The sequence below is a fragment of the Chiroxiphia lanceolata genome, chromosome 14 (assembly GCF_009829145.1).
Source record: "Chiroxiphia lanceolata isolate bChiLan1 chromosome 14, bChiLan1.pri, whole genome shotgun sequence".
NCBI lineage: Eukaryota > Metazoa > Chordata > Aves > Passeriformes > Pipridae > Chiroxiphia > Chiroxiphia lanceolata.
The window spans coordinates 20,640,338-20,664,985 of record NC_045650.1 but is presented as its reverse complement, the minus strand read 5'-3'; the positions used below and the strand labels follow the sequence as shown (position 1 = coordinate 20,664,985).

The following is a 24,648-nucleotide window of genomic DNA, read 5'->3' as shown; positions in this document are numbered from 1 at the left end:
AGTTGGTTTTTTTCAACCCTCTTTAGACAAGAGCTCAAAAAAAGCTGTTTTATCCAAAAAAACTGTTGTAGTCTGTCCAAATTATTTCTTGGTATTTTTTTAGCTGATTTACTGAAAAATCCCAAATTATCTAGGTGGGGTAGTGGCAGACACACACCAAGTGAACCTCTACCAAAGGGGAAAAAAGTTAACATATGGTACAGTATTTGCCAGCACCACACGTTCCTTTTTGAATTGTATGCTTGTTTGCAATACAGAATACAGTATTTTAAGTAATTTCATACTCTTTGAGATGCAGTAATAAAAGAACAAATCCCCTTCACTCAGAATTTCCTAAATAAGTTTGAGTAACTGCTGGCTAAAAGGAGAAAGGGGAAAGGCTTACATGAAAAATCCCTCAGAAGTTTGTTTCCTTCTCCATTGGCACTGTTTGCTTTTAAAGAAGGAAATGTGTAGTGTATCTTCCATTGTAAATAACTTTTGGCTGTCTGGTAACAAGCAACTCCAGTAGAACAGGATAACAAAAAATTAGAAAAGAAAGAATAAAGAAATAATACATTATGGATATCCAGCTAAGCCTTTACTTCAGAGCAGCCCAAAGCATCCATGAATTTGCTGTTCTAAACATGCATTTCAGTCCTATGCAGAGTACTGCTAAAGCTGTGTGTCCTTTCTCTCTTTCTACTAACATGTTCCTCTTTCTGATTAGTTTGTAAAACATCAAATTATTAGACTGACTCCAAGAAAGCCTCTGTATTACCCTCTAGCAGATGCACTCTAACAAAGCCTTATTGAGGAGTCCTGCAATAAATACATACTTAAACTCCTTACAGGGTTTTTTTACAGGTAATTGCACAAGCCTCCAAGTTTTGAGAACCTGTAATACAGGTAAAGAAAACTGAACTGACGAAAAACTATCTGGAAGCCATTTTTCTCAGTAACTTTTCAACAGGGCACTCAGGTCCATTTCTGCAGTAATCATACCAGCTCTCAGCAGAGACCACAGTATTGGTTATGAACCTTAGCAAAATTGTGAACAAAACTAACATCAAGCAAAAAACTTCACTGAAAAAGAGACAGTAATGGCCTCAAGATCATCACTTGAGAAAAATGGTGACAAACCATTTGAAGGTATTTGTGCACCACAGTGCATTCAGCCATGCTATAGCCGGGACTGATCCCTGAAGCTCTGTGTGAAATCCCGCTAGGTGAAACTGTAGCATATCTTATCCTCGGCAAAATCACTCCTACAGGACAATATCAGCTCAACAGTCTGGCTAATGAGGACCAGAGGACACTTTCTAGAATACCTGAGTGAGAATGGAGAAACAGGAACCATGAGGAAGGTTTGTCTTCAAAGTCAGTTGCATTTATTAACTATGAAAAAATTAAGGAACCTTGAGGGATTCCAAACTACTCTTAACTGTATTTGGCAAACATCAGCTAGAGCTAAAGGTTCATGACAGTGGTTAAGCAAGACAATGGTTACTATACATGGAACTTAAACCACCTTTATAAAACACTGATTTTATATGGTAAAAATCAGTAAATCACAACAACAACAAATTATTTCCCCACCACCATTACTAGTTCTTCCATCCCGCTTAACTTGTGCAATACTGAAAGTCACAGAGCACTCCGATGCTGTCTCAGAAAAGTTGAAGGCCACTTTTTATTTTATGGAAGTCATTCTGGGTCCATAACAATCCTCCTGTCCCATGAATTTTCAATTCTGCAGAGCTATGAGGAAGAGAAATAAAGCACATAAGCACTGAGCTGCTTTAGAAGCTCACATCACCAAAGTTAATTTTGATAGCACGTTATTTCCACAACATCATTTTTCTTTTTTAGCTTTTAGCTGCTGGAATGTCCTTAGTTTTTCGTCAGTCTGTTCAAGAGAGGCAGCAGTCCCAAAACACCAAAGGTACCAAGGCACAAACCAAAGTAAGATTACCAGTAATGATAGTTCCGAGGACACATGACTGCAGAAATAACCAGAGAACAATTTTCATTTGAACCTTCATCTGTCCTTTGCAGCTCATCAGTGAAATGCTAACACAGCAAGCAATTAACATAAGAACAGTCATCACAAGTTACAAATGTTACAGTGCCTATCCTGCACACAAATACTACCCATTCCTATGGCTTTAGAATGAAGTTGTGGGAACCACTGCATTTACAGGGATTTTCAAGTGTGCAATCCCTAAAGCAACGGCATGTCAGCACCTGCAACCTCAGAAAACGCTCCTAGTGGTCATTATTTGCCAAATTTGCTCCTGCTGTCAGGTAAACTGAGCACTGGGAGCACATACACTTATCACAAAAACAAAACATCTGCCTAAGGATGACAGGTTCAAAGCTTCAGAGGTTGCCTCAGCAACACTAAACATGAACTTAGACAACACACGTGCACAGCACACACCAGAAAAACCACCAATAAACAGTGTTTGGAGCCAGGAGGAAGGAACTGTAAGCTTTTTCAAAGTATCCAGATTCAGGAAATTGTCTCATGTTAAAACCAAAGAGCTCTGAAGACAGAAAAAATTCCTGCAAAAGACTTGAGATGTTTGGGATGTTTTATTTACACAGCAACTTCAAGCTATTCACCAAAAACTCTAAGCCTTTTCCAGATGCTCAGTACTAGAATAACTGGCTATAGGAGAGGCTGCTTTTCAGAGCTCCTCAGAAACTTATTTCTCCTTTAAGATCAAACACCTCTAGTCCCTGTTCAGATGAAACACTGCCAGAAGCCTTGCAGACAAAGCCAACAACAGAAACACCACAGTTCTCACTGTAATGACCTGATGGTCTTCCTCTTGCTGTTGGACACTATCCTGAATTCAGCCTGCTAATGGGTTAATTTTTTCTGTGTTTTGATGCATATTCCTCACCTTCACAGACTTGCTGTCATTCCTAGACAGGGACTCTGGGGACACTGACATGCCCCTGAATCACAACCCAGGAACGCTCCAGGCTGGGGCAGAGAGGCTGGAAAGCAGCCCTGTGGAAAAGGCCCTGGGCATGCTGGTGACAGCAGCTGACCATGAGCCAGCGTGTGCCCAGGTGGGCAGAAGGCCAATGGCACCTGACCTGTATCAGGAATGGTGTGGCCAGCAGGAGCAGGGCAGTGATTGGCCCCCTGTACTCAGCACTGGTGAGGCCGTACCTCAAATCCTGGGCTCAGTTTTGACCTATTTTTTCCAATAGCATATCTATCTGCAAAGACAGCTAAATACAGTTTTGCCTGGATTCTGCTCTTTTTGAACTATTTTGCTTCTCTGAGATTCGAGCTGTTCTGTTTTGGCAACAGCATGCTCGTCTTTGGGAAGATCTGACAGTAACCAAAGAAAACTCTGCAAAGGGTTCCCCAAGAGGCCAAACTGTGTTAAGTGGCAAGGAAAGAACAAAAAATTACTTATTCAGGAGGGAAAACATTGGGATAGCTAGGCTGTTACTTTCAGCATAGGGGAAGCATATTCGCCAATATTTTGAACCTCCAGATACAACAACAAAAGTAGAAAAGAAGTCAAATGGCAATTGGGATGGGCTGTTAATTGTCTTTTAAGACTGAGTTTATCTTTAAAAACGAAGGGAGATTGTAGCTGAAACCTCTTTTTCCTGGTATAACAATCAAGTTTTGCTACAGAGTTAATAGGAATTATTTAGTAAGAAGCACAGACCTCAAACAAGGCAGGCAGAATTCAGGCAGATGTGAAACAACATAGACTAAATGCATCATAAGATCACCAGGTGTCCATTCTCATCTGTGGACCCAGTGAATTAGGGCTGCAGCAAGAGATTCTGCTTCTGTCACATGACTTGGTCAAAGCCCTTTTTCCCAAATTAATGTCAAACTCCATGCTCCAGGAAATCCCTTTGCAGTTCATTACCTTGCTTTGCTTTGGAGCCAGACAGAAAGACAAAGGCCACGGCTTTTAGAAGGGCATGTCCCACTGCCTATCCTGCAGGTGCTTTTTCCAAGCACTTAGGGATATTTCAAAGAAAAACATCAACTTTTCACAATCTCTCATACCATACTTTGGTACTCCTTCAGGAGTCTGGCAGAACAGCTCTCTGCAGACAGAGAAGTTAGAGGGCAGTATCAAAGAGGAAGTAAATAGCAAACACCCCTTCTGGAACAGGCCATACAAACACCTTTAATGGGGAAGCAAAAAACTCATGTAGCTACAAGACAGACGAACAAAGTTTCTACATAGAAAAATACATCAGTAGTCCAGAAAATCTGCTCCCCTTCTGCCTCGGGCAAGTCACAGAATCACAGAATCAGCCGGGTTGGAAAAGACCTCCGAGATCATCAAGTCCAACCCTTGATCCAACCCTGCCGTGGTTCTCAGACTGTGGCACTGATGCCACATCCACTCTCACCTTCAACACCTCCAGGGATGGTGGCTCCACCCCCTCCCTGGGCAGCCCATTCCAATGGCTGATTACTCTCTCTGGAAAAAAATTCCTTCCTAATATCCAACCTAAACCTGCCCTGGCACAACTGAAGACCCAACCCTCTTGTCCTACTGCTGGTTCCTGGGAGAAGAGCTTGACACCCCCACCTGGCTACACCTCCTTTCAGGGACTGTAGAGAGTGAGGAGGTCTCCCCTGAGCCTCCTCTTCTCCAGTCAGTCCACTTTTCTGATGCCACGTCCTTTGGCAAATCGAGAGCAGCTGCTATGCAAGGGAAATAAGAATAATGAACAAGTTGCTGTTTATAACACTCCTGATGAAACCTGGATTGTGTTCCAGGCACAGCTACAGGAATAAATCAGGTTCTGCTCCTTTCTATTTGTGGTAACAACAGGTTTTCCTCATGTTTCTTTCTGAGCTTTTTTCCTTGGTATCTCACCAGGCTGTTACCTGAGTGTAACAAACCGTCTGCTCCTTTCCCCACACAAAGAGAAGCAGAGACGTTGCCTTTGGCCTGATAAGTGCTTTTTCATTTTCTACATGGGTATTTTCTAGTACTATGAGCTGCATGACATATTACACTGTTCAAAAAACAGCCAACTGGAAGCAGCACGAGAGGAGAAAAAGAAAACCCCCTCCTCGGCTAAATGTAGAGGAAGCTTTTGCAATTGCTCCTGTCTGCATCTTAGGCCACATGGAAAGTGGTTGCTGGGGCAGAGGGGAAAGCAAAGCCTGCTGCCTTTGTTCAGAGTCTGCAACATAAAGCACTGACATCTTTGTATCTGGCTCACAGCTCTTTAACCTGCAATCAATATACTATCAGTCCTCACCATGACTAAATCATATTTCAAAATGCAGTCCAGGCATCTTCCTCCAAAGGAACACAGTGCCACTGATAAGGGCACTATCTGATGAGCCAACACAAGAGACTGAGTTTGCTTTTGACAGAAAGAGTCTCTCAGAGTCAGAAGAAAGTCAGTCTTTGACTTTCTTTCATTTGTTGCTTGTGACCCACTTGCCAAAATGGTTTACTGGCAGTCCTAGAAAGAACTCTCAGTCACAGAGGTGAAAGGAGGGCATTATACTTGCTAACCTATGAGAACTCTGCAGTTTAATGAAAAGACAATTAAAGACTTTTTTTCCTCTTGTGTTTCTTTACTGAGATCAGATCTGCAGCTCTAAATTAGTAGCTACAGCTCTGAAAAGGTCACTGGGCACTGCCAACATACTGTGGCCGAGGAGCCCCAGTTAACAGAAACTTAAGTGTTCAAGCCTGCTGAGGCTGTGCTAGTAACTGCTAAATAGCAGTATTTCATAATCCTTGCAGTGGTTTCTTTTAAAAAAAGGGCAGGAGGAGTGAAGATAGCAATATTATAAGATGGTTTCCTCAAAGGATACCATGGAAATCACATTTTTGACTACTAATTGTGCCACTGCATTTAAGTCTCAGATAGTTTGAAAGACACAAGGAGTGCAAAACAAAAGAAAGGAATAAGAACAGGAGCCATTATAAATAGTAGCTCTCAGACTTAATGACAGGAAAAGATGAAGGAGACAAATGCAAAGAGGTAATTTTTGAGCATGTTCTTTCATCTTCAAAAAGTGAGATTAGGGCTTCATGAAGTAACTTCCCATGACACTGGTGAGTTGTCACAGCAATACAGGTAGCAATAACTTCTGTCTGATTTTATCCCTTATGCAAACACACTGTCAGACTAATGCAGTACAAATAAGCAGGGAGAGTTTCCTGTTGTGGTGGGTGAGGGTAAGAAGAGAGCTTGTTTCACACTGGGTTAACCATAGGATGAATAACTGGGACTGCAGTGACAGAGAGCTTACTCAGGAAGTGTACTTCAGTTTCCATTTCAAGCATACAGAAAAGAGACATGTTTGCATTCACTGATGTGAAACTCTCAGCATACTCACCACCCCAGTGATGTACAGCCAATTCTTTCCTCAGGTATTACAAAAGCAATTGCAGTCAACCATTTTCTGTGGGTAACTATCACCTCATCTTCATGCTTTCCCACTAATGCACCTCAAAGTGCTTCTGCAAACCACTGTGCATTTCAGAATGACTCCTCCTTCCTACACAAGATCAGCTAGTCTAGGAGAACTGACTCTGGGGAAGGCTAAGTGACTTCCAAGGCTTTTAGTCTTGAATGCTTTAACTGTGAGGTCAGTCACTCCCATAAAAATTATTTATCCCAGTGTATTACCAGGCAGATTCTGCACCAGCTCTCAGTAGCTTTATTTAAAAATTCTGCCCTTCCAGACTAGTTACTCTAAGGGATCAGCAGACTGTGTCTTACTAAAAGCATCAGACAACAGTGAAAGTTGTCAGCACAGTCTGAAGAACAGACTGTTATGCACAGCACAGACTGTCATGCTCTTACACCGGCATTGCAAAGGTCCTTCCAAACACACACATTACTTGAAAGAAAGAAGCACAGTTAGTGGGTTTTAGAGACAGTAGGAGATATTAGATAGGTCAAACTATTTAGTTAAACAGAAGTAAAAAGGAAATCCCAGCCTTAATTTTTCACATGGTATAGTACAAGGCACAGAGATAAATGCATTTCATGGTTCAGGACACCATTACTCACGTCGTATGGAGAGTCTTCCACTCATCTCTCACTGGTTGATCAAGCAGGGACATCATAGAATAATTATCCAACATGAGGCCATCAGGGTCATCTGTCTGACCTGGGAGTTTCCCAAGAGGAAAGTCCTTCCATTGTACTTCATCTAGGTAAAAACAGTACAAAAACAAGGAGTCTGACCTTCCCAGAGAGATTTTCAGAAACAAGATTCCCCCACCAAGTCCACAAATACTGCCCCATGCAACTCAGCCATTCAGCAAAAACGGACAGTCTCAGGTGTGCAGCAAAAATAAGTCTGAACTACAGTTGTAACTGATTTTATTTCTAACCTTACCATCTCTTCCGAAGAAAGTCACTGTAGAATGTAACAGCAGGGACATATCTCGAGTCATGGAACATCATCATGCAGTCTACACAGTGCAACTCATCTAAGCCACTGGGAAACAATGTCCACTAAAAGAAACCCCACAGTATTCTGGAGCAACCCTTCACATTACCTTCCTCTTTTAAGAACACACTTGTTTAAAACATACACATTGACTTACCTATGATAATTTTAAGAAATTGCTCTGCATAATTCTGTAAATGGAAAAAGTCATTTGTACACATATGAAGAAGCCATCTGTGCGCATGCAAAGCAGTCTCTTTGCATCCAGCAGCTCATTTCTCCAGTGAGACTAAGCATCAGCTCCTTAGCAACACCCTGAGATGAACAGCAGCACAGCTACAGTGCCAATAGTGACTAAAGAAGAAGTGAAGCCACAACAGTAGAAGAGTATAGGGCAGCATAAGGCTGGGGAAGCCTAAATAACCAGTTAAGCAACTCTGGACAAACAGGTGGGCTGGGATAAGATGGCAAAGAAAAAGAATATGACAGAGTCTTGAAAATATAGCACCTATGGCTGTTTCTTCTCCATGACTTCACATTTGCTAAATTTGACTTCGAGTGGGGGCTAGAAATTGCACAATGGAAAACCACTGATCACATCTCATAACATCAGTAAGCCTGTTCCTTTATACTGTGGGGCCAAAATTTCAAAGACAGTTCCTAAAAGGGAAATCCCTCTCTAAATTTCATCCTTATTTCACATCTAAGAAATTATAGATATAAATTATCAAGTGTCATTGTTTTGAAAATAAGATTTTTAAGCCTATGTGCTGTCTTGATACCAGAACACTTATTTTTGGAACATTTACTCGCAGCCCAGCGAAGACCAGCAGAGAGACACTTTGAGAAGGGACTCCACTCCAGAAAGCCAGCGATAATTTCACAGACTATTTGAGACACCTGTTAACCACATACAACTTGGTCATTTCCTTCTTTTTGACTGAAATTGGTTAATTTTGTACACTCAGTATCTGCTCAAAATCCCAAGCATTGCCCTAGAAGAACCAGCAGATTTATTTGTTTTTTATTTTATACCATTCTTGGGCATTTAATAGAACAAAAACCTTTTGAGATGGGATAGTGCTTTCTAAGTGTTATAATTTTATAGTTGAAAGAGGGTCAGAGACAATATGTGGTGACATCCAATGCAGCTATAAGGCAAACTACCATTATAGACATTAAACAGGCTAAACCCTTTCTTTGGGGAACAACCCAGTAAATAGTTGATATGCCACATGATGTCACGGGTTGCTATATACCTACTGGCTATAGTATCAAATTGTTTAAGGATGGTAACTACACAGATGTTATTTGTGGAATATTAAGTTTATATAAAAAACCCTGAAGTTTATATAAACAAATTAAGTTTATATAAAAACAACTTCATAAACAGAATCTTCACCAAAAAGTCAGGTAGTTCAGGACACAATGTGTGTTCCTTCAGTAAAAGCTGTGCTTGATCTGAACCAAAGTCACAGAACCAGAGGACAATTTTGCTTTTGTTCTCAAGAAACACAACTCTAACAAGCTGTTCATATAACTAAGATCTCTGGGGTTTTTTTGACTTGAGAAAATTTCCCAGTGAATTGGGTACAAGAGTTCACTATCTTCTAATGCCTGCCTTTCTTCCTTTAAATATAATTTTGATTCTGACTCCACTCCACCAACTTCCTCCTTCTGCATTCAAGTCCCTTCATAAATCACTCATTCAAAATTGTTAAGCTACAGAAGCCTCCAACCCCAATGAGAAAGTACAGCTACTGCAGCAAAGATAACAAAACACTGGATACACTCTTTATTCCTTCTAAAAACTTGCCTTGCTCCTTTCTTTTGTTTGCCACCATGTCATAACAGCCATTTTCCTGAAGCATGGACCTTAGGTTCACAGCCAAACTGTGCTTTCAAATACCTACAAGTCTCACAAACACAAGACCAAGAAACATCCGTATTTTCTTTGCCATTCACAGCTGGCACATATTCTGCCCCATCAGCTGGATGCACTGAAATTTTAAACAGTTTGTAAAAAGCCTAACAAAAGAAATCAATGAGATGGTAACAACATGCTCCTGGAAAATGCACTCATGGTGCTTTAAGAGCTTAAGAGAAATGACTCCTGTATATAAATGGAAGACTTGAAAAACCCACATTTTTCAGTAATTTGGCATTTAGATGATTTTGAAGCACACTTCGATTATGGCCAGGCCCAAAAGGCTGCGATGTCTTTGCATTTCAATTAACATTTGTCAGTGGTGAAGACTGTCCAAGTCTTACAGAGTCACTCTTTACCTGCAGTGATCTGCCAGGCGGACCCTTGCAGTGCTGCTCTTCTCTCAGCAACAGCTGCCATGTTACCAGGATGAGCCAGTCCTTCCAAAGGATTTGTTTCAGTTACCATCTCTTCTTCCTCCTCCTCCGCTTCCTCTACACCATCATCTCTCTCCAGCACATCATCTTCTTTCTCTACAGTCTGCCCTTGATTTTTAACCTGATTTTCCTGCCTGACTCTCCACTGTAAGCTCTCTATAGTGTAAATTGGATGTTCACTGCTGTCTGAAGAGAGGCCTGGACTGGACAAAGGGGCACCTCCTTCTGTGTAAATGGAAGCAAGATAGAGAAGGTTCTTCCGAGAAGTACGTGACAAGCGAGGCCTCATGATTGTGAGGATCCTAAAAAGGAAAAAGCGCAATAGAAAAGTCTTACAGGGCTTGATAAACCTTCATCTGAAGTCTTTTCTGCTTTTAAGTGTTTCCTCCAGGACAGCTGGCTCATATAGCTCCTCTAACAGGCAAATTCTGATTATTCCCTGATCTGTGGATGCTGTAATACTCTCTCTTTGTGATTAAAATTAAGGACTTTGGGATACTTCTAATGGAATTCCTGCTTTGCTGTTTTCATGTGTAAAAGTTACAAATTTACCACAGGTGGTATCACCTCTATAAGCAGTCACACCTCTACCAAGTCACTTTTCTTCTGACCAGGTTGCTTCTTCAGTACCTCCCCAGATAACCCCTGTTTTCATTTTGAAAGTGCAATCCTTTAAATTCTCTTCCTTCTCTTTGTGGAATCAGTGAGGAGATGAGTAGCAACAAGCACAGCTTTATATGCACATGTCACAATTCCTACTAGAGGCAAAGGAAGGGAAGGGAACACAGCTATAACTCAGTGCATCACTAGGGAACCAAAGCTGTTACAGAGCACTGTTTCCTGTCCCTTTTCTAGGGCACGGGATCGAACTTACAGCTGAAGAAGATGTGGGGTTGCCCAGCAGGGAGCTTCCAAGCAACTGTCAGTCAGTCTTATCCACTGCAAAGGAACTTTATGGAGGAACAGCTCCTTCACCGACACCTGTTTGTTACAGTGCTGTCTTTTCTTCCCTTCAAAGAAGATAACAAAAGTGACGAGGTGCTCAAAACTCAAAAATATGCCCCTCATCCCTCTGCATTTTTACTGGAACACATCCTCAAATAAGCTGGCATTTCAATCCATGTCCATGACTCAATATACTGACCAAACACATCAAGGTTGTCATAAGGGATGTGACAATGCACTGACAAGCAGGTTGGCTCCACAAGACCGAACCACAACGAGGTGCAGACCTTTCCAAGCTGCTTTTCCCTGTGCATGTCACCCCAGACAGGAAAGCCATAAGATGTGTTTGAACAGTATTATCCCAAGTAAATGCAGCATACTGCACCTGGGACCCAGCACCATTCCAGGCAGCTCTGCAGTGAGTAGAGTTAACAGCTGTGAATGAGCACTGTTCAGGGGTCTGGGTACATAATAGATGCATGCTCAGTGCTGAGTGAAAGCACGAAATATTAACCCATGACTACCTGAGATACTGGCAAAATCTTTGTGCAGTCTGAGTCTGACCAGGAGAAGACAGAAGAGGCAGTAAAATTAACCAGCTGGAAATCTCAAGGATTACACTAGGCCACAGTATAGAAGCCCTGTTCACAGAATACCTCTGACACTGAATAATTAAGGCTGCCTGTCTCTGGAATGAAACATACAGTTTGCAAATTTTAACAGCTCTAAGGAGTCAGGAATTGAAAACAAAATACTTCTTATTACTTTTGCATAAGTTTAGAAGGTACAGAGGTCCTGTAATAGGATCAATAAAGGACAGCAACACTATTTAGTATCTTGTAAAGGCAGGCTTCTGTCAAGGGAGAAAAGAACTGGGAACAGGGAACAGATTGCATGTAACATCTTTGTTTGTTACCTGCTACTGTTATTTCCTACAAGTACTGATATCTGGAAAAAATAGCCTGATCTTTCATATGAGAGATTGGCTTTTCCTATCTTGAGGAAGCTGCAGCGAAGTTATTAATAACAATTTCAATTTTTTACTAAGAAATACATGAAATGCATAAGCTGCAGGTTGAAAAGTCTAAGAAATGCACCAATAAAATCTCTGTGTTCATAAGACAAAATGTACTAATTAGGTTACTACACTTTCTATCTAAAGTTCCCACCACTCCCCGTTTTCACACCATTACAGAGGAGACTCTTATATTTCTTTAAACACAAAAATTCCAGACACACTCACCAGCATTTACTTTGGCAATGCCAGTCAGCAACTCAGAAATCCAGCTGATCAAGAACTGATGCCTGATTTCTGAAGAGTCAGAACATTCCTTCAGCTCCATAAACATTTTCTCTATTAGGATCTGTGTAAAACTTCGTGAAAGAAGGCCTGTCAGCAAAGGTTGCCAAAAGCAGTAAAAGGTCTGAGGAATTTTGAACTGCCATACCTCTTTATTTGCTGCAACAAGAATTAAAAAAAAAGAGAGAAGACACAAATTAGTGTTTTGTAATTTTTCGTGAAACGTGGGTGTGACACTGGCACAGAAGTCGTCTGTTCTAGGATCATTGGTTCCAGTGTATTTTTGGGATCCTCATTGAACCTGAAACTATCATTTTTCTTATGCTAGGGAAATGAAATAAGCAACAAATTGATAATTAGCACAAGGAAATTATTAGCACAGGAAAATCTACCTGCTTTGCTAATCCCTTTTCCGTTTCAGTTTACTTCACACATAATTAAGTCCTATTCTGTCTAAAAATATACTGCAAAGAGAAGATACATTGAGCAAAGCAACATAGAATAAAAAACCTCCTCAATTTTTACTACTGTAATATAGTCACAGAAATTTGAGGATCTTTCTTGGAAAATTCTTTGGCTGTGAAATACAGAATGTATTAATTTTCACTCCCTCTAGGTATCTAATTCTCTTGCAGAAAATCCATGCAACTCCATACATATGGGCAGCAGTTTGGAACTAAGATGCAACTGGTAAATGAGGCTCAAAAAAACCCATTCATTTTGATTTGCTTCAAATTTTCAACGTAGATGAAATTAGTGGGAGTTCGTGAAATCAGCAACTATTGCATAAAAGGGTAGAGATGCAGGCTTTGAAAGTTATTTTGGCTGGGCATTCAGTGCTGAAGAGTTAGCCTTCCACACTAAGAGATTTATGCAAAAGCATTAGCTAAGCATGGACATAGAGGGGTCTGGAGAACAGGGTAAATGATGTTTGAGGACCTAGATGTACGAAAAATAGATTTCAACATAATGGGAAAAAAAGAACAGACTTGGTCAGAACACTCACTGTGCACTTCTTAGTTGCATGGTGCCCAAAATACTAACCTTCATACTTGATATTTAGCAACTTCAGACAATCCATCTTTGGGATGAGAAAGCCATCACTGAGAAGAGCTTCAGCCACTGATTCCCTAGAGCAATCAGAGAGACTTATTAATGACACTTACTCCTTTACAAATCAAAACATGGCTTGCACCACTTCTGAAACAAGTTCGAGAGCCAAATATCTGGAACAATTAATTAGGAGGGAACAGAAAATTTTGCAAGGCACTAAAACCATATGCCAGTTTTGGGTTGGATATATCCTATTTGACTTGGAGGAAATGTGCAGTTGTACAAACTGGAACAGAACCGGAACCTTGAAGGAAACATTTATACTTGAGTTACAAGTATCCTGGTATTTCAAAAGGAACACTTACACTGAAATACCTATGGGGTATGATCCAACTCTGCTGCCAGCCGGCCAGCCAAGATGGGAGAACCTCTGACTCACAGCGCTACGTTAAAGCTCAGGGGGAAAGCCAGCCCTGCTGACTTGCTGGCACAAGTCACACCATACAGTGTGCACAGCTGTTCAGCAGATAAGGTCAAAACTGCTCTTCCCTGCAGCTCTTTTTTGGATGTCTCCTGCCCTTATAACTATCCTGCAAACTTCAGTTAGTCTGACAGCACTGAATGCTCCAGGATCACTCCATCTCCTATTAGGCTGGCTTAATGAAAGTGAAGACTGAGGGTACCAACACAGGTAGGCTGCACTGACTGACTCTTGAAAACAAGATACAGCAAAAGGGACAGAAGTAAAATTTCCACAACTACCCCAATATCCAGTATGATTCTCTTGAATTCTTCTGTTCACATTCTATCCATAAGCTTCTATACCCGTGCAAAGATTTGGAATGGTAGCACCCATGTCAAACATGGCATATTTTGATAATAGATGAGAAAATTTGTCTTCTCCAACAGGAGTGACTTCCAACGCTAAACATCCAGACATGACTTAGGTACAATGCTGCATTTTTATAAATCAAACAGCAGCTGAAGAGCTCAGCATATAGAAACAACACACACACACAAGCTAGATCACTTTGTCATAAGCAGATGATGTGGTGGGAGATGAGAAGGCAAGTGGTAGAATGTAATTCGTTTCTAAAAACAAAATCCAGTTTCGATCCTTCTCCTCTCTGGAAACTGTTCCAGTATCATTACCATTACTCCTACATGCATGACCAACTATTAAGGATATCTCCTGGTAGATGGCAACTTCAGCAGAGAACCATTTAAGATCATCTGGTCATCACAAGGTCCACCTGGGCAGTTCTCTGAAGTAGGCAGCAGAGTATCCTTTGCATTTATCGACATAGCCTGTAATTTGGATTCTGCAGAGGGCAGAAGATTCTTTTAGACCTGAAGGAAAATGAGCTAACTGCAAAGGATCCCTGGCAGTTTCTTTAGGCCACACCTGGCAGTTTAGTTTTATACCCTTACCGAAGTGACTGACTGGAATTCCAAATAAAGCTCTCAGAAAACTGACAGTGAAGGCTTGAAATGAAACCAGGTCCCTGAGATGTGCCATCTAGTTCCAGGACTTTCCCAAATAGATGATGAAGTTTTTAAACTGCTTTAATTTTGAAAGCAGCATCTCCTCTGGACACTCACATAATCGGGGTTCAATATACTTTGTGCAGCAGCATGGGACAAACAGCAAGAGCCGACGTAACACGTCGTTCGCACAAAGATGATGGCAAAGAACTGTTAAAATGTGATTTAACACACTTTCATGGGATACCACAAGCATGATTTGCAGAATTCGTGGATGGCAAGCAAATCAAATCCACAGTATTTACAAATTAAGTACTTGTTTTGATTATATACTTCTGTTACGAAAACTTAAGTTTTGCACAGACATAAACTAACAGGAGAGCATGCCAAAAAGGCAGTACTAGAAAGACCCCAAATACATTATTATCTTGAGATCCTCACTACTTCAGTTTCCTAAAGGAAAGAGCCTGTCTCTGATCTTTTACCTGTTTCCAAATGCATTACATTGCCTCAACATTTCCTAAAAACACATTTCACAGAACAAGAATTCTCTTTTTCTCATTTGAACCTTTCAGTACCCTTGTGTTGTACTGTGGCAGTCTGTTTCCTCTCTACCATGTAGATGATGCCAGGTTCAAACATCTAATTATATCTAATATATATGTGTAAAATATATATAAATAAATATATATGTTACACATATATATCGGTATATAGGCAGCTGCATGTGGTCCCTTCATGTTCTGACAGCGGCTGACAGAGAATGCTTAGGGAGTGAGTATCAGAATCACAGGCAGGTACAATGGCTTTCTTTTACCTGTACCGTCCAGTTATTTAGAGACAGTTAAGTGATACAGAAGCCCCATGTTTAGCAAGTTCTGCTTCTCATTACAGAGTCTTCATGCCTTCCTGCTCATTAGTTCGTGCCCAGCAACTGATGGGCAATCCAGGGTTTTATTCTGGCACATCTGATAACCTCTTGAACTAATCACATCTGATAACCTCTTGAACTAATCAGCAGCTGGTAGGGTATACATATTTATATATGAAACATCAGGAGTTATAGCTCTTATCTATAACATGATACTTTCTCCTCTCTACAGTTATACTGATTAGAATTCTCAAAGTGGTTCAAGATCTTCATGCAAATTTGTATGGTGATAATAAAGTCTCAGCACACTGCGTCCTAGAGGCTCTCTACTCATAGAAAGATAGAAAGTATAGAAAATGCCAAGTATTGCCCTGCAATTTTGAAGAATTCTAAAGGTTACTGTGAAATCAAAGTCTAAACAAGGTTGTTGGGAAAGCTTTTGAAGACACTGAAGATGCTGACATGCCTTGGGGCCAGCACAGCTAAGTCTGGGACAACACCTTGGAGACCAGCTGGCACAGGGAACATTACTCATTAACACAGATTAACAACTCAGTCCTCAAAGATGTTGAGGAAATCTACTACTTGCTTTCTCCACTATCAGGTGAAGAACACTGTGAAAAGGTAGTGCAACAGGGCTACAGGCTGAGTTCTGGACTGTACCTTTCACCTCACCTTTATTTATTAGAGATGTACCTGTTTTCCTGCATCAGGTCTTTGATCTGAGCCAAAATCCAATCCATTTCTGAAGAGGAATCAGACCACAATTCTCGAGACTTTGAAGCAGACTGCATAGTCTGCATAACCTGAGTGAAGGAAAAATTCAAGCATTAACAGAAAATATGCCCCAATGGCAAACATAAAGACATTGCTCTGAAGGGAAGATGCACATGCCATATGTATGTCATCAACAGCACTCGAAAAAATTCACAAAAGCTCCTCTTCCTAGAGTTATAGTAAAAATTAATATAAGCCATGTCATACTTGGAAAAGGCCTGAATTAAAAAGACAGGAGTATCAAGGAGTCACAGTCCTGGCATCTTCATTCTGGTTCTAAACCTTGCTCTCCCTGACTTCAACACCAACCAGGACAGACCCATTCTGAATCATTAACTCAGCATGTGACATGGGGATTAGGTCGACTACTCAGGACAAGGTTTTGCCAATCACATTATGCACACAGTAGATCAAAATAAAAGCCAGATTATACCAAGAATGAAAGAGAGAATATCTAAGGTCAGTAGTCCTCTGAAAGTTAGTGGTTTCTTCATTCGATATATACCTTGTCTGAGTCTGCTCAGCAAGGTAAGACATGCCTTCTACTTATGTTCACAAGCTACCCAAGGGGCAGTTCTACCATCAAGACCTTCTACAAAATATCGGCATAAAGCCCATTACATCACCAACAAGTATCTAGTCGATTCTTTCCTGGAAGGGAATAACTACTGAGAGAAAAGAAGAAATTATTTTTCCTGCCAAACAGGAATGAAATGTAAAATGAGACTGAAAAACCAAGGTATCATTTTCAGGACTGTGATTAGCTTTTCTATATTTGCAAAGCTACCACTAAATGCAAAAGATACTTTAGATGATAAATCAAGTATAAAGACATGACCTAAAGTGACTAAAGAACCTCTAGCCCACTCATACGAACAATCAGACAATCAAGTACACAGTCCCTGTGACAGAACTATATTTTAGCCTATTTTACACCCTACAGAATCATACATGCTTTTAAGTTTAAAAAGTAGCTAATAAAATAGCTAGAGAAGTATCTGAATCAGAGACTCTACAGTTACACTGCTATAAAGATGACTTAGGTATAAGCGATTCTCCTTCTTACATGAAAAAGATCAGACACACACTATACATTTATGCAGGGAAACCAGCAAAGATACTGTACCACTCTTTCTGTGAAAATGCAAGGTGATTTTTTAAATATTGGCCTAGAAAAGCTTCAAGTAGTATTTATTCGATATTTGGAACATTCAGTTGCTGTTGTGGTTAAGAAATTATTTGGATGCACCAAATCATCTGAACACTAAAAGGACAAAAGAAAAAGCCCATGTCATTTTTTTTCAATCCATTTCTAAGTTTCTAAGATTTTATGAGCCGTAATCAGTTTTAAATTAGAGGTCTACTGTTGTACAGAACAGAGTTCCAGAGGTCAACAAAGGACCAACTTACAGCTCTTAAAATTACTGAAAACAGTTATTAAAACAGAAAGATAGTATTACTTTTTTTATTAAAGATAAACTTCAGTTAAGCACTTGCAGGTATCAGCCATAAGGGTTAACACTCCTTGACACAGACAGGTCTTGGCAAATCCTTTGCCCACCCTTATTCAGTGAACCTCAGAGTGGCAAAAACTGCATATCAAAAGAAGCTATATTGACAACATACGTATCTACAGAGCATTCGTTTTTCACAATTCCACAGTATTGTGTTACAGCTGACAGACTTAGAAGTGCAGCACTTGCAATCATTTGACAAGAAAGGCAGCCCTGCAGGGTGAACAGACAGGTTTCGTAAGCACTGTGTGCAGCATTCAATTAAACTGAGGCATCTAACAGTTTACTCATCAGCCTTTATTTGCTCAATTTCTATGGGATAAGGCATTTCACTTTAAAACAAAGGTTTGCAATTACTTTTTAGCAATTGACTCACTGCTCCTTTCCTCCATTCAACTATGACCAGTTTAAATTTTGAAGTTGCATTTTCCTAATCAATTTGAAGTACTTCCCTCTGTTCTGTTAGTATGTTAAGAGGTCACTCACCACACATAATCAATGCGTCTCCTTTACCATGCAATGCAAAACATACAAAATAAGCCAGTAACAAATACAGAAAAGGAAGGATGAACAAAGGAAAATCATATTACATAGTCCAAAACCAAGACAATGAAGGAAACTGGATGTTCATTTTCAATAAAATTCCTGAGACTACCTCTCATTGCAGATTTAAGTCTTACACTTCACCAGAATGTCAGCACACTTTCTCCTTAAGCCCTGAATGATATTAATCAACATAAAAGTGAGAACAGCTCGCCAGTAACAACAGGTCATATCCAAAGACCGCTGAGAGGGTCTGTAACCCAGCTCTTACCACATCTCGAGAACTAACCCATTAGTACGAAGGAGAAGCTGAGGAAAGAAAGATTTCTGGGCCACATTATTCACAAATATGAATTGCAGCACCTCAGCCACTGGGTCACTGCAAATATATACTATGAATGATAGAAAATATGGACTAATGACTTCTGAATGACAGGTCTAAATTTCCAGAGATTTTAGGATGAATGAAAACAAACTGAGCACTATCCACTGGGACATGGAAGACTTGGGATCTCCAATAAGTACGTATGTCCTTTATAAACCTGAACAAAGTGTTTATATTAGAAACTATCACAGCTCGAATTGCTTGTTCTCTGTAGAGCTTTCCTTTGGCAAGCCATGTGTGACAACACTAGTAGTGATATCCGAACAAGGAACTAACACAGAAGATGTATTGCCCCAAGCAGGAAATGAGAAGTAACAAAAGTGCTGATAGTCAGAGTAAACTTACCCGAAACTGCTCATTCTTGTAAGATATCAGAATATCTCTGACTTTTTCTAGAAATAAACATAAATATGTAGTTTAAACAGGAGATCAGCTATGTAAGGGAATTTTGTCTCTAAGCAAGCTGCTTAGTTTTACTGAATATACACTCAAGGAAGGCATCAGTCAAATTACACAGAAATTCTGATTCAGACAACACACTAAAGACTCACAAAATTTCCAGACTTTTCCAGCAACATAAATTTTCTCAGGTGGGGTTGAACCACAAATTCCATATTTTATCACTAACAGTGGTCAAAGACAGACAAGTTGGATAAATGCAGACAGCTCAAAAAAATCCTTAAATAGATCGGTTTAGGAAGAAATTGTTCCTATATGTAGTTTATGTTCTGATGCATATTTGTATTTCTTATACTTGGATTTTGCATCTATTGCAACGGCACTACGGCTATTTACAAACTAACCGTGTCCTTACTGGACTTTACTGAACTTTAATTCACCACCTGCATGAAATGTCTTTTATCTGTGGACCACTTTTACTATACCTGAAATAGCAACATCTTCCAAAATATTTCACCATTCAGCTGTCACTGTTGCCTGCTAAGAGGGTGTCCATCACACAGTATCAGCCATATAAAACTTCAAATGCATCTGAATTGTAGGACTGATATACCATTCCCACTCCATTACTCTGGACATACAAATCACAGAATCTACTATATCATCCTGTGATTCTCTCTTTTGTAACTGGGGGTGGTATGTTTTTTTTGTTTAGGGTAGCCAGGGAGAAGAAGAAACAGCTCATGCTTGGATCTCATTCAACATGAACACAGAAGACCAGAAAAACACTTCAACAAGAAAAACGTTAAGAGTTGCTCTATTCCAAAGTTTAGTACTGCCTCTAGGTTTGGATTGTTCTAATAAATGCTGTCTTAAACTCAAAAATTAGCTAAAATTTTCTGGATCACAGCAACTCTATGTATATAGAGTCTGTAAGGGAGGAATCTAGAAAAGACTTGAAACAAATCCGTAGGTCCTAAAGCCTGAATCATTAGTCACTTAGTGTGACCTTCTAGGGAGCACTAAGCATCACTTCAGCATTTTTGCACTCTCTGAGCCTTGGACTGGGCTGCTGTAATGGGTTGGGCAAGTTACTCCCCATAAGCCTGCCATGCTTTGTTAGAAAAAAATTATGACTAATTTGTTTTACTGTTTGAGGTACTGTTTGATACTTCACATGCCTAAAACTTGCAGACCAGACATCTAAGCTGAACTCTCACTTCCTTCACTTAGTCATTCAAACTAGAAATCCACTTTGAGAAAAGTCCTTTATTTTGGGTTCAAAGGCTTCTAGTGATGAAAAAGCAACCATTGGAACAGTTTACCAAAGATTTCCCATTGTTCTGCACATAGTATCTCAGATTATGCCCAGGCTGAGTTACCTGTGATTTTGTTTTTTAATACTATCAGCAGTTAATGATTTTTCTGTCCACATGCAAAATATTTTGAAACTGGCTAAATCGCTTCTATCTTGCTCTTTCTCAAGTTAGAATCTACAAAGTTTTGAGAGCCACAGAAGGAGTATAGCCTTTGTCAGTAGTGGCCTCAAGACCAAAACTGTGCCTATCAAGACGCTACAACTAATTTTTACAATGCTTTCATCCCAGTATAGCAGTTGCTACTGATTATGATACTGCATATTCAATAGAAGTAAAGGATTTTATGCTACAAATTTGGTGAGCTAATACCAAACCAGTCAGTCAACCTCAAGAATCCACCAAGGTGCATAGGAGTCCTAAAACCTGAGTTGAAGCTATATCTTTATGCTAGAAGATGACATGTTTAAACTAGCACATCTAATCCTTTCATCTGCCATTGTTATAGGGACACCTACCGTGGAATTCTTTGTGTTTCTGACAGGCCTCATGCTGCGGGGTTTGAATCTCCCATGCATCATTGCCCAGCTCTGTGTTTGCTTCCTCCTCTTCCTCATCCTCATCCTCACTTTCTTCACACAAGTTATTGCCCAGCTGACGGCTCCAATATGTCTTTCGTAGCCAGTCCAGCACAACATCACAACCTAAAGGAGAACAGAAAACATTACCTTCTCAGTGAGGACTCGTTACTGAAAAAAAATAATATAGGTGGCACATTACTAACTCGTATTATGAAAAGAAATGCTATTAAACAGTTGCAAATCCAGAAAACACATAGAACTCCGTTAATGAAAAGGTGAGCAAATTAAAAAAAACCAAACCAACCAAAAAAAATCTTAAAAAAACCCCACCAAAAAAAGCCCAACACAAAACCAACCTCCCTCCCCCCAAAAAGGAACCACAAAAATCCCCCACAATCCAGTATCACAAGCCTGGTAACATCCATCCACTTTCTTTTTGGCAACAAAAAAGACCGGACACTACTATAGTGCTGCACCTAGCTCAAGCTACGTCAAATTTAAGCAGAAACTAAGTCCCAGCAGTGGCATTCTAATGAGAAAATGAGCCAGTACTTCAGTATCACCATGGTCAACATAGTGTCTACAACAATAATTTTTTTTTGTGCAGAGAGCACAGTAGGCATACATTAGATAGAAAGAAAATGCCTTTACTTCTGTTACAGTTTCTGTATCCACCTCAATCTAAGGACCCTGATGAAGGTTATTTAATTGGCTTATCAGTGCTTAACCCCAAATTCCCAAGAATCTCTTCAAATGCCAGGAGCTGGTCATTCATTCAGGCTTGCAGTACATACTGCTTTTCTCCCTAAATGGGATTTTTTAAAGAGTCTTAGGTTACCTCTAAACCATCAGGAGAAGGTTTTACCTATTTCCCTGAGATGAACTTCCTGTGCTGTAAAAAAGCCAGAGTACCAAACTGTTTTTTCCAGTATTTTTTCGGGGATGGGGGGCAGCCTCTGAACATCTTCCCTGTGATGCACCACAGCCTGGAGCCACCAGACACAGTTCAGCTACCCCCACAGGGCAGTGGCAAACCCTCCCCGCGTCTGACAAGCCCACTGCACGCCCTGCAGCCCCCACACTGGAGGGAGAGATGCTCCTCTTAGGGCCTATGGCACTGGTGTTTCCAGCCCTGCCAGTGCTACCCCCCTGGCAGCACTCACCCTTGCGGCACAGGGCCAGCCGCGGCAGCTTCCCGTGGGTCAGCTCGTGACGCAGGTCCACAACCCAGATGGGGATATCCACCTGGAAGAACAGCCAGCGGATGTCACCCCACATTTTCACTGCAGCACGCCACAGCTGCCCGCAGCCCCGCAAAGCTGAGCCTATACCTAGGTCACTCTTGCACTGTAGTTACCCAGCTTCCCACTTCAAGGGTGGGCCAAGATCCCCCAACTCCCTGATCCCACTCCTCCTGTGGCCTTAGGATTTTAAGTTCTTTGGCATTACTTGCAACAACAGATTTCTTTTTAGACAGAGGTGCTGCGTGTAATTTAATAAGATACTGAGAAGCAGTTAAATTATATTTAAATAGATGAGACATTCTGGATAACTGTATACCAAAGATACAAATCATATCATACGTAATAATGAAATCCACATACTAAGTCATACACAATTTTTGGCAACTTTCCTAAGGACAACTACCTTTAACTATGCAAGATATCTGTTTTTAAGCTTGCTCAGTTTTAAAAGGTGAGAAGCAGAATCTTTCTTAAAAATCTGTGAAAAAAACCAGAAATCAATTCATCATTCTCACACAGGGGCCCAGACAATGCTGCATACATAGAAGAGCTCAAATGATGTCTGTCCTTCACTATCAAAACTTGTTCAGCCCCAGATATGGTGTTCGGTGCAGCTGGCAATAAAACTACTTAAGTTGGTCCTGCTATTACAATTGCAGCTTGAACTTTCCCTCCTTGACACAGAAGTGGACAAGCTCACCTGAAGCCAGAGACACAAGATGAAAATGCCTGTAAACGTGATTAAGTGCTTTTTATGTATAGCCTTGCTTGTCAAAGACTAGAATTTATAAACTACAGATTTAGCTCTTTTCCTGGATCTCAGTAGCTAAGAAAGGAAAATATAGGGCAGTATGTCAAGTGGGACTATATGCATGTAAATCAAGGCTTTGACCACATGTGATTCAAAAAGCTTTAATGATCATCAGCTTTTTTTAGTCTTAATCTGACTTTAAAGAACAAAAATTTAGATACAGTTGCAGCAAGCCTCTTAAAACTTTGCAGTTGGAAAGAACTGGCACCTATATCCATTAGTTTGGCTACAAAAGAATGATATCCCAAAACTCCCTCCACCCTGTGTTGTTAACAGACAATGCATATGCTTTCTGTGTAGACATAAATTATCAAGCAACTCTTATTAAATATTTACCTCTCTGGCTAATTGTCTCAGAGGAATGCTGGCCATCTTCTGTTTCCTTTCTGTGATCAAGTTGACAAACCTGCATGAACGTTACAGAAAAGAAAACTACCATCAAAAGCTGCAGAGAAACTTGGAACCCCAGAGGCAAATTCCCCACATGTTGTGGTCCCAGAAATGCACAGTGAACTTAGCTGAATAAGGACATCTGCCCAGGACTTTGTCACAAAGCACACAGGCCTTCAGAGCCCTTACCTTACAAGAGCCAGCCCATAAGAGAGGATGAGCTCGTGTGACTTCAATCTGCCAGATGAATCCAGGACCTTGCAACGAATCAGTTCTGCAGTGCAATCCACTGCAAGAGGCATTTTTTGACCATAACTGAAGATAAAGGAAAACCGGGTGAGCAGTCACACAAATACAGTCACACAAATACAGTCACCCTGCAAAAAAGGCAGCTTTCCAGGTAGATTTGTGCTCTGTGGTACATAACAGCCTGAGAAACAGTATGTAGAGACAGCATCAAAGACTCTTTCCAGAAGGCTTCTATCTGGAGCAGTGATTACATGGCTACTCCTAAGCACATGTTAAATGAGGACTTACTGATATGCTACGCACATACAGAAGAGGCCTTATCTAGGCAGGTCTTCCGTATGGATGCGGCAGAGGCAACACAGAATAAGATTTGGAGGCCTTGTATGCTCACTGCCTCGAAAACCAGCCCGTGAAGCTGCGGGCACGTAGGTCTTCTGCGTCCCCTGTTCTCCACGGGATCACTGTGCGTCTGACAGGAGCTACGTGCCCGGAGCCTCCCACAACGAAGATGCCCTGCAAGATGGGGCCGCCTGCCCGGTCTGCACACACTGCCGCGGCCGCGGAGCTGCCCCTGGGGGAGCTGTGCCCGCGTACCCGGCGTCCTCTGGGCCCAGGACCGCGAGAGCCTGGGACAGAAAGGTCAAAGGAGCCGCTAAGGGGACAGAGCTTGGAATGCCGAGGTCCGCATCGCGCTCCCCGCCCGCGCCGCGCGGCCCGTACCGGCTCTTCCAGGCCGACACCCGGTCCAGCGCGTCCTGCTGCAGCCGGCTGTCCCCGCAGTACAGCCCCACCATCACCTGGTCCCACTCCGCCCGGCCCCTCCACGCCACCACCGTGCGCAGCGGCTTCAGCCGCCTGCGGCCGGGGGCCGGGGCCGGGGCCGAGCCCAGCCGCCCGCGGCGCCAGCCCGGCTCCGCTCGGCCCGACATGGAGCCGACGTGAGGCCCGACGTGAGGCCCGACGAGGCCGCCCACCGCTCCTCGCGCCTGCGCCGCTCCCGCCTCCCGCCC

At 41.4% G+C, this 24,648-nt stretch overlaps 1 protein-coding gene across 1 annotated transcript; it reads right to left on the bottom strand.

The window, feature by feature from the left end:
* Window positions 1-6: 6 nt before the first annotated feature.
* LAS1L (LAS1 like ribosome biogenesis factor) lies at window positions 7-24,584 on the bottom strand. The gene is made up of 13 exons (XM_032702241.1): window positions 24,359-24,584; window positions 23,579-23,704; window positions 23,336-23,405; window positions 22,108-22,189; window positions 20,882-21,067; window positions 18,994-19,040; window positions 16,126-16,235; window positions 13,065-13,150; window positions 11,964-12,179; window positions 10,650-10,785; window positions 9,698-10,077; window positions 7,027-7,168; window positions 7-1,740 (listed from the first exon to the last, which is right to left on the bottom strand). Exons 1-13 carry the CDS (start codon window positions 24,565-24,567, stop codon window positions 1,650-1,652), a joined length of 1,881 nt encoding a protein of 626 aa, XP_032558132.1. The 5' UTR covers window positions 24,568-24,584; the 3' UTR covers window positions 7-1,649.
* Between the last annotated feature and the right edge of the window lie 64 nt (window positions 24,585-24,648).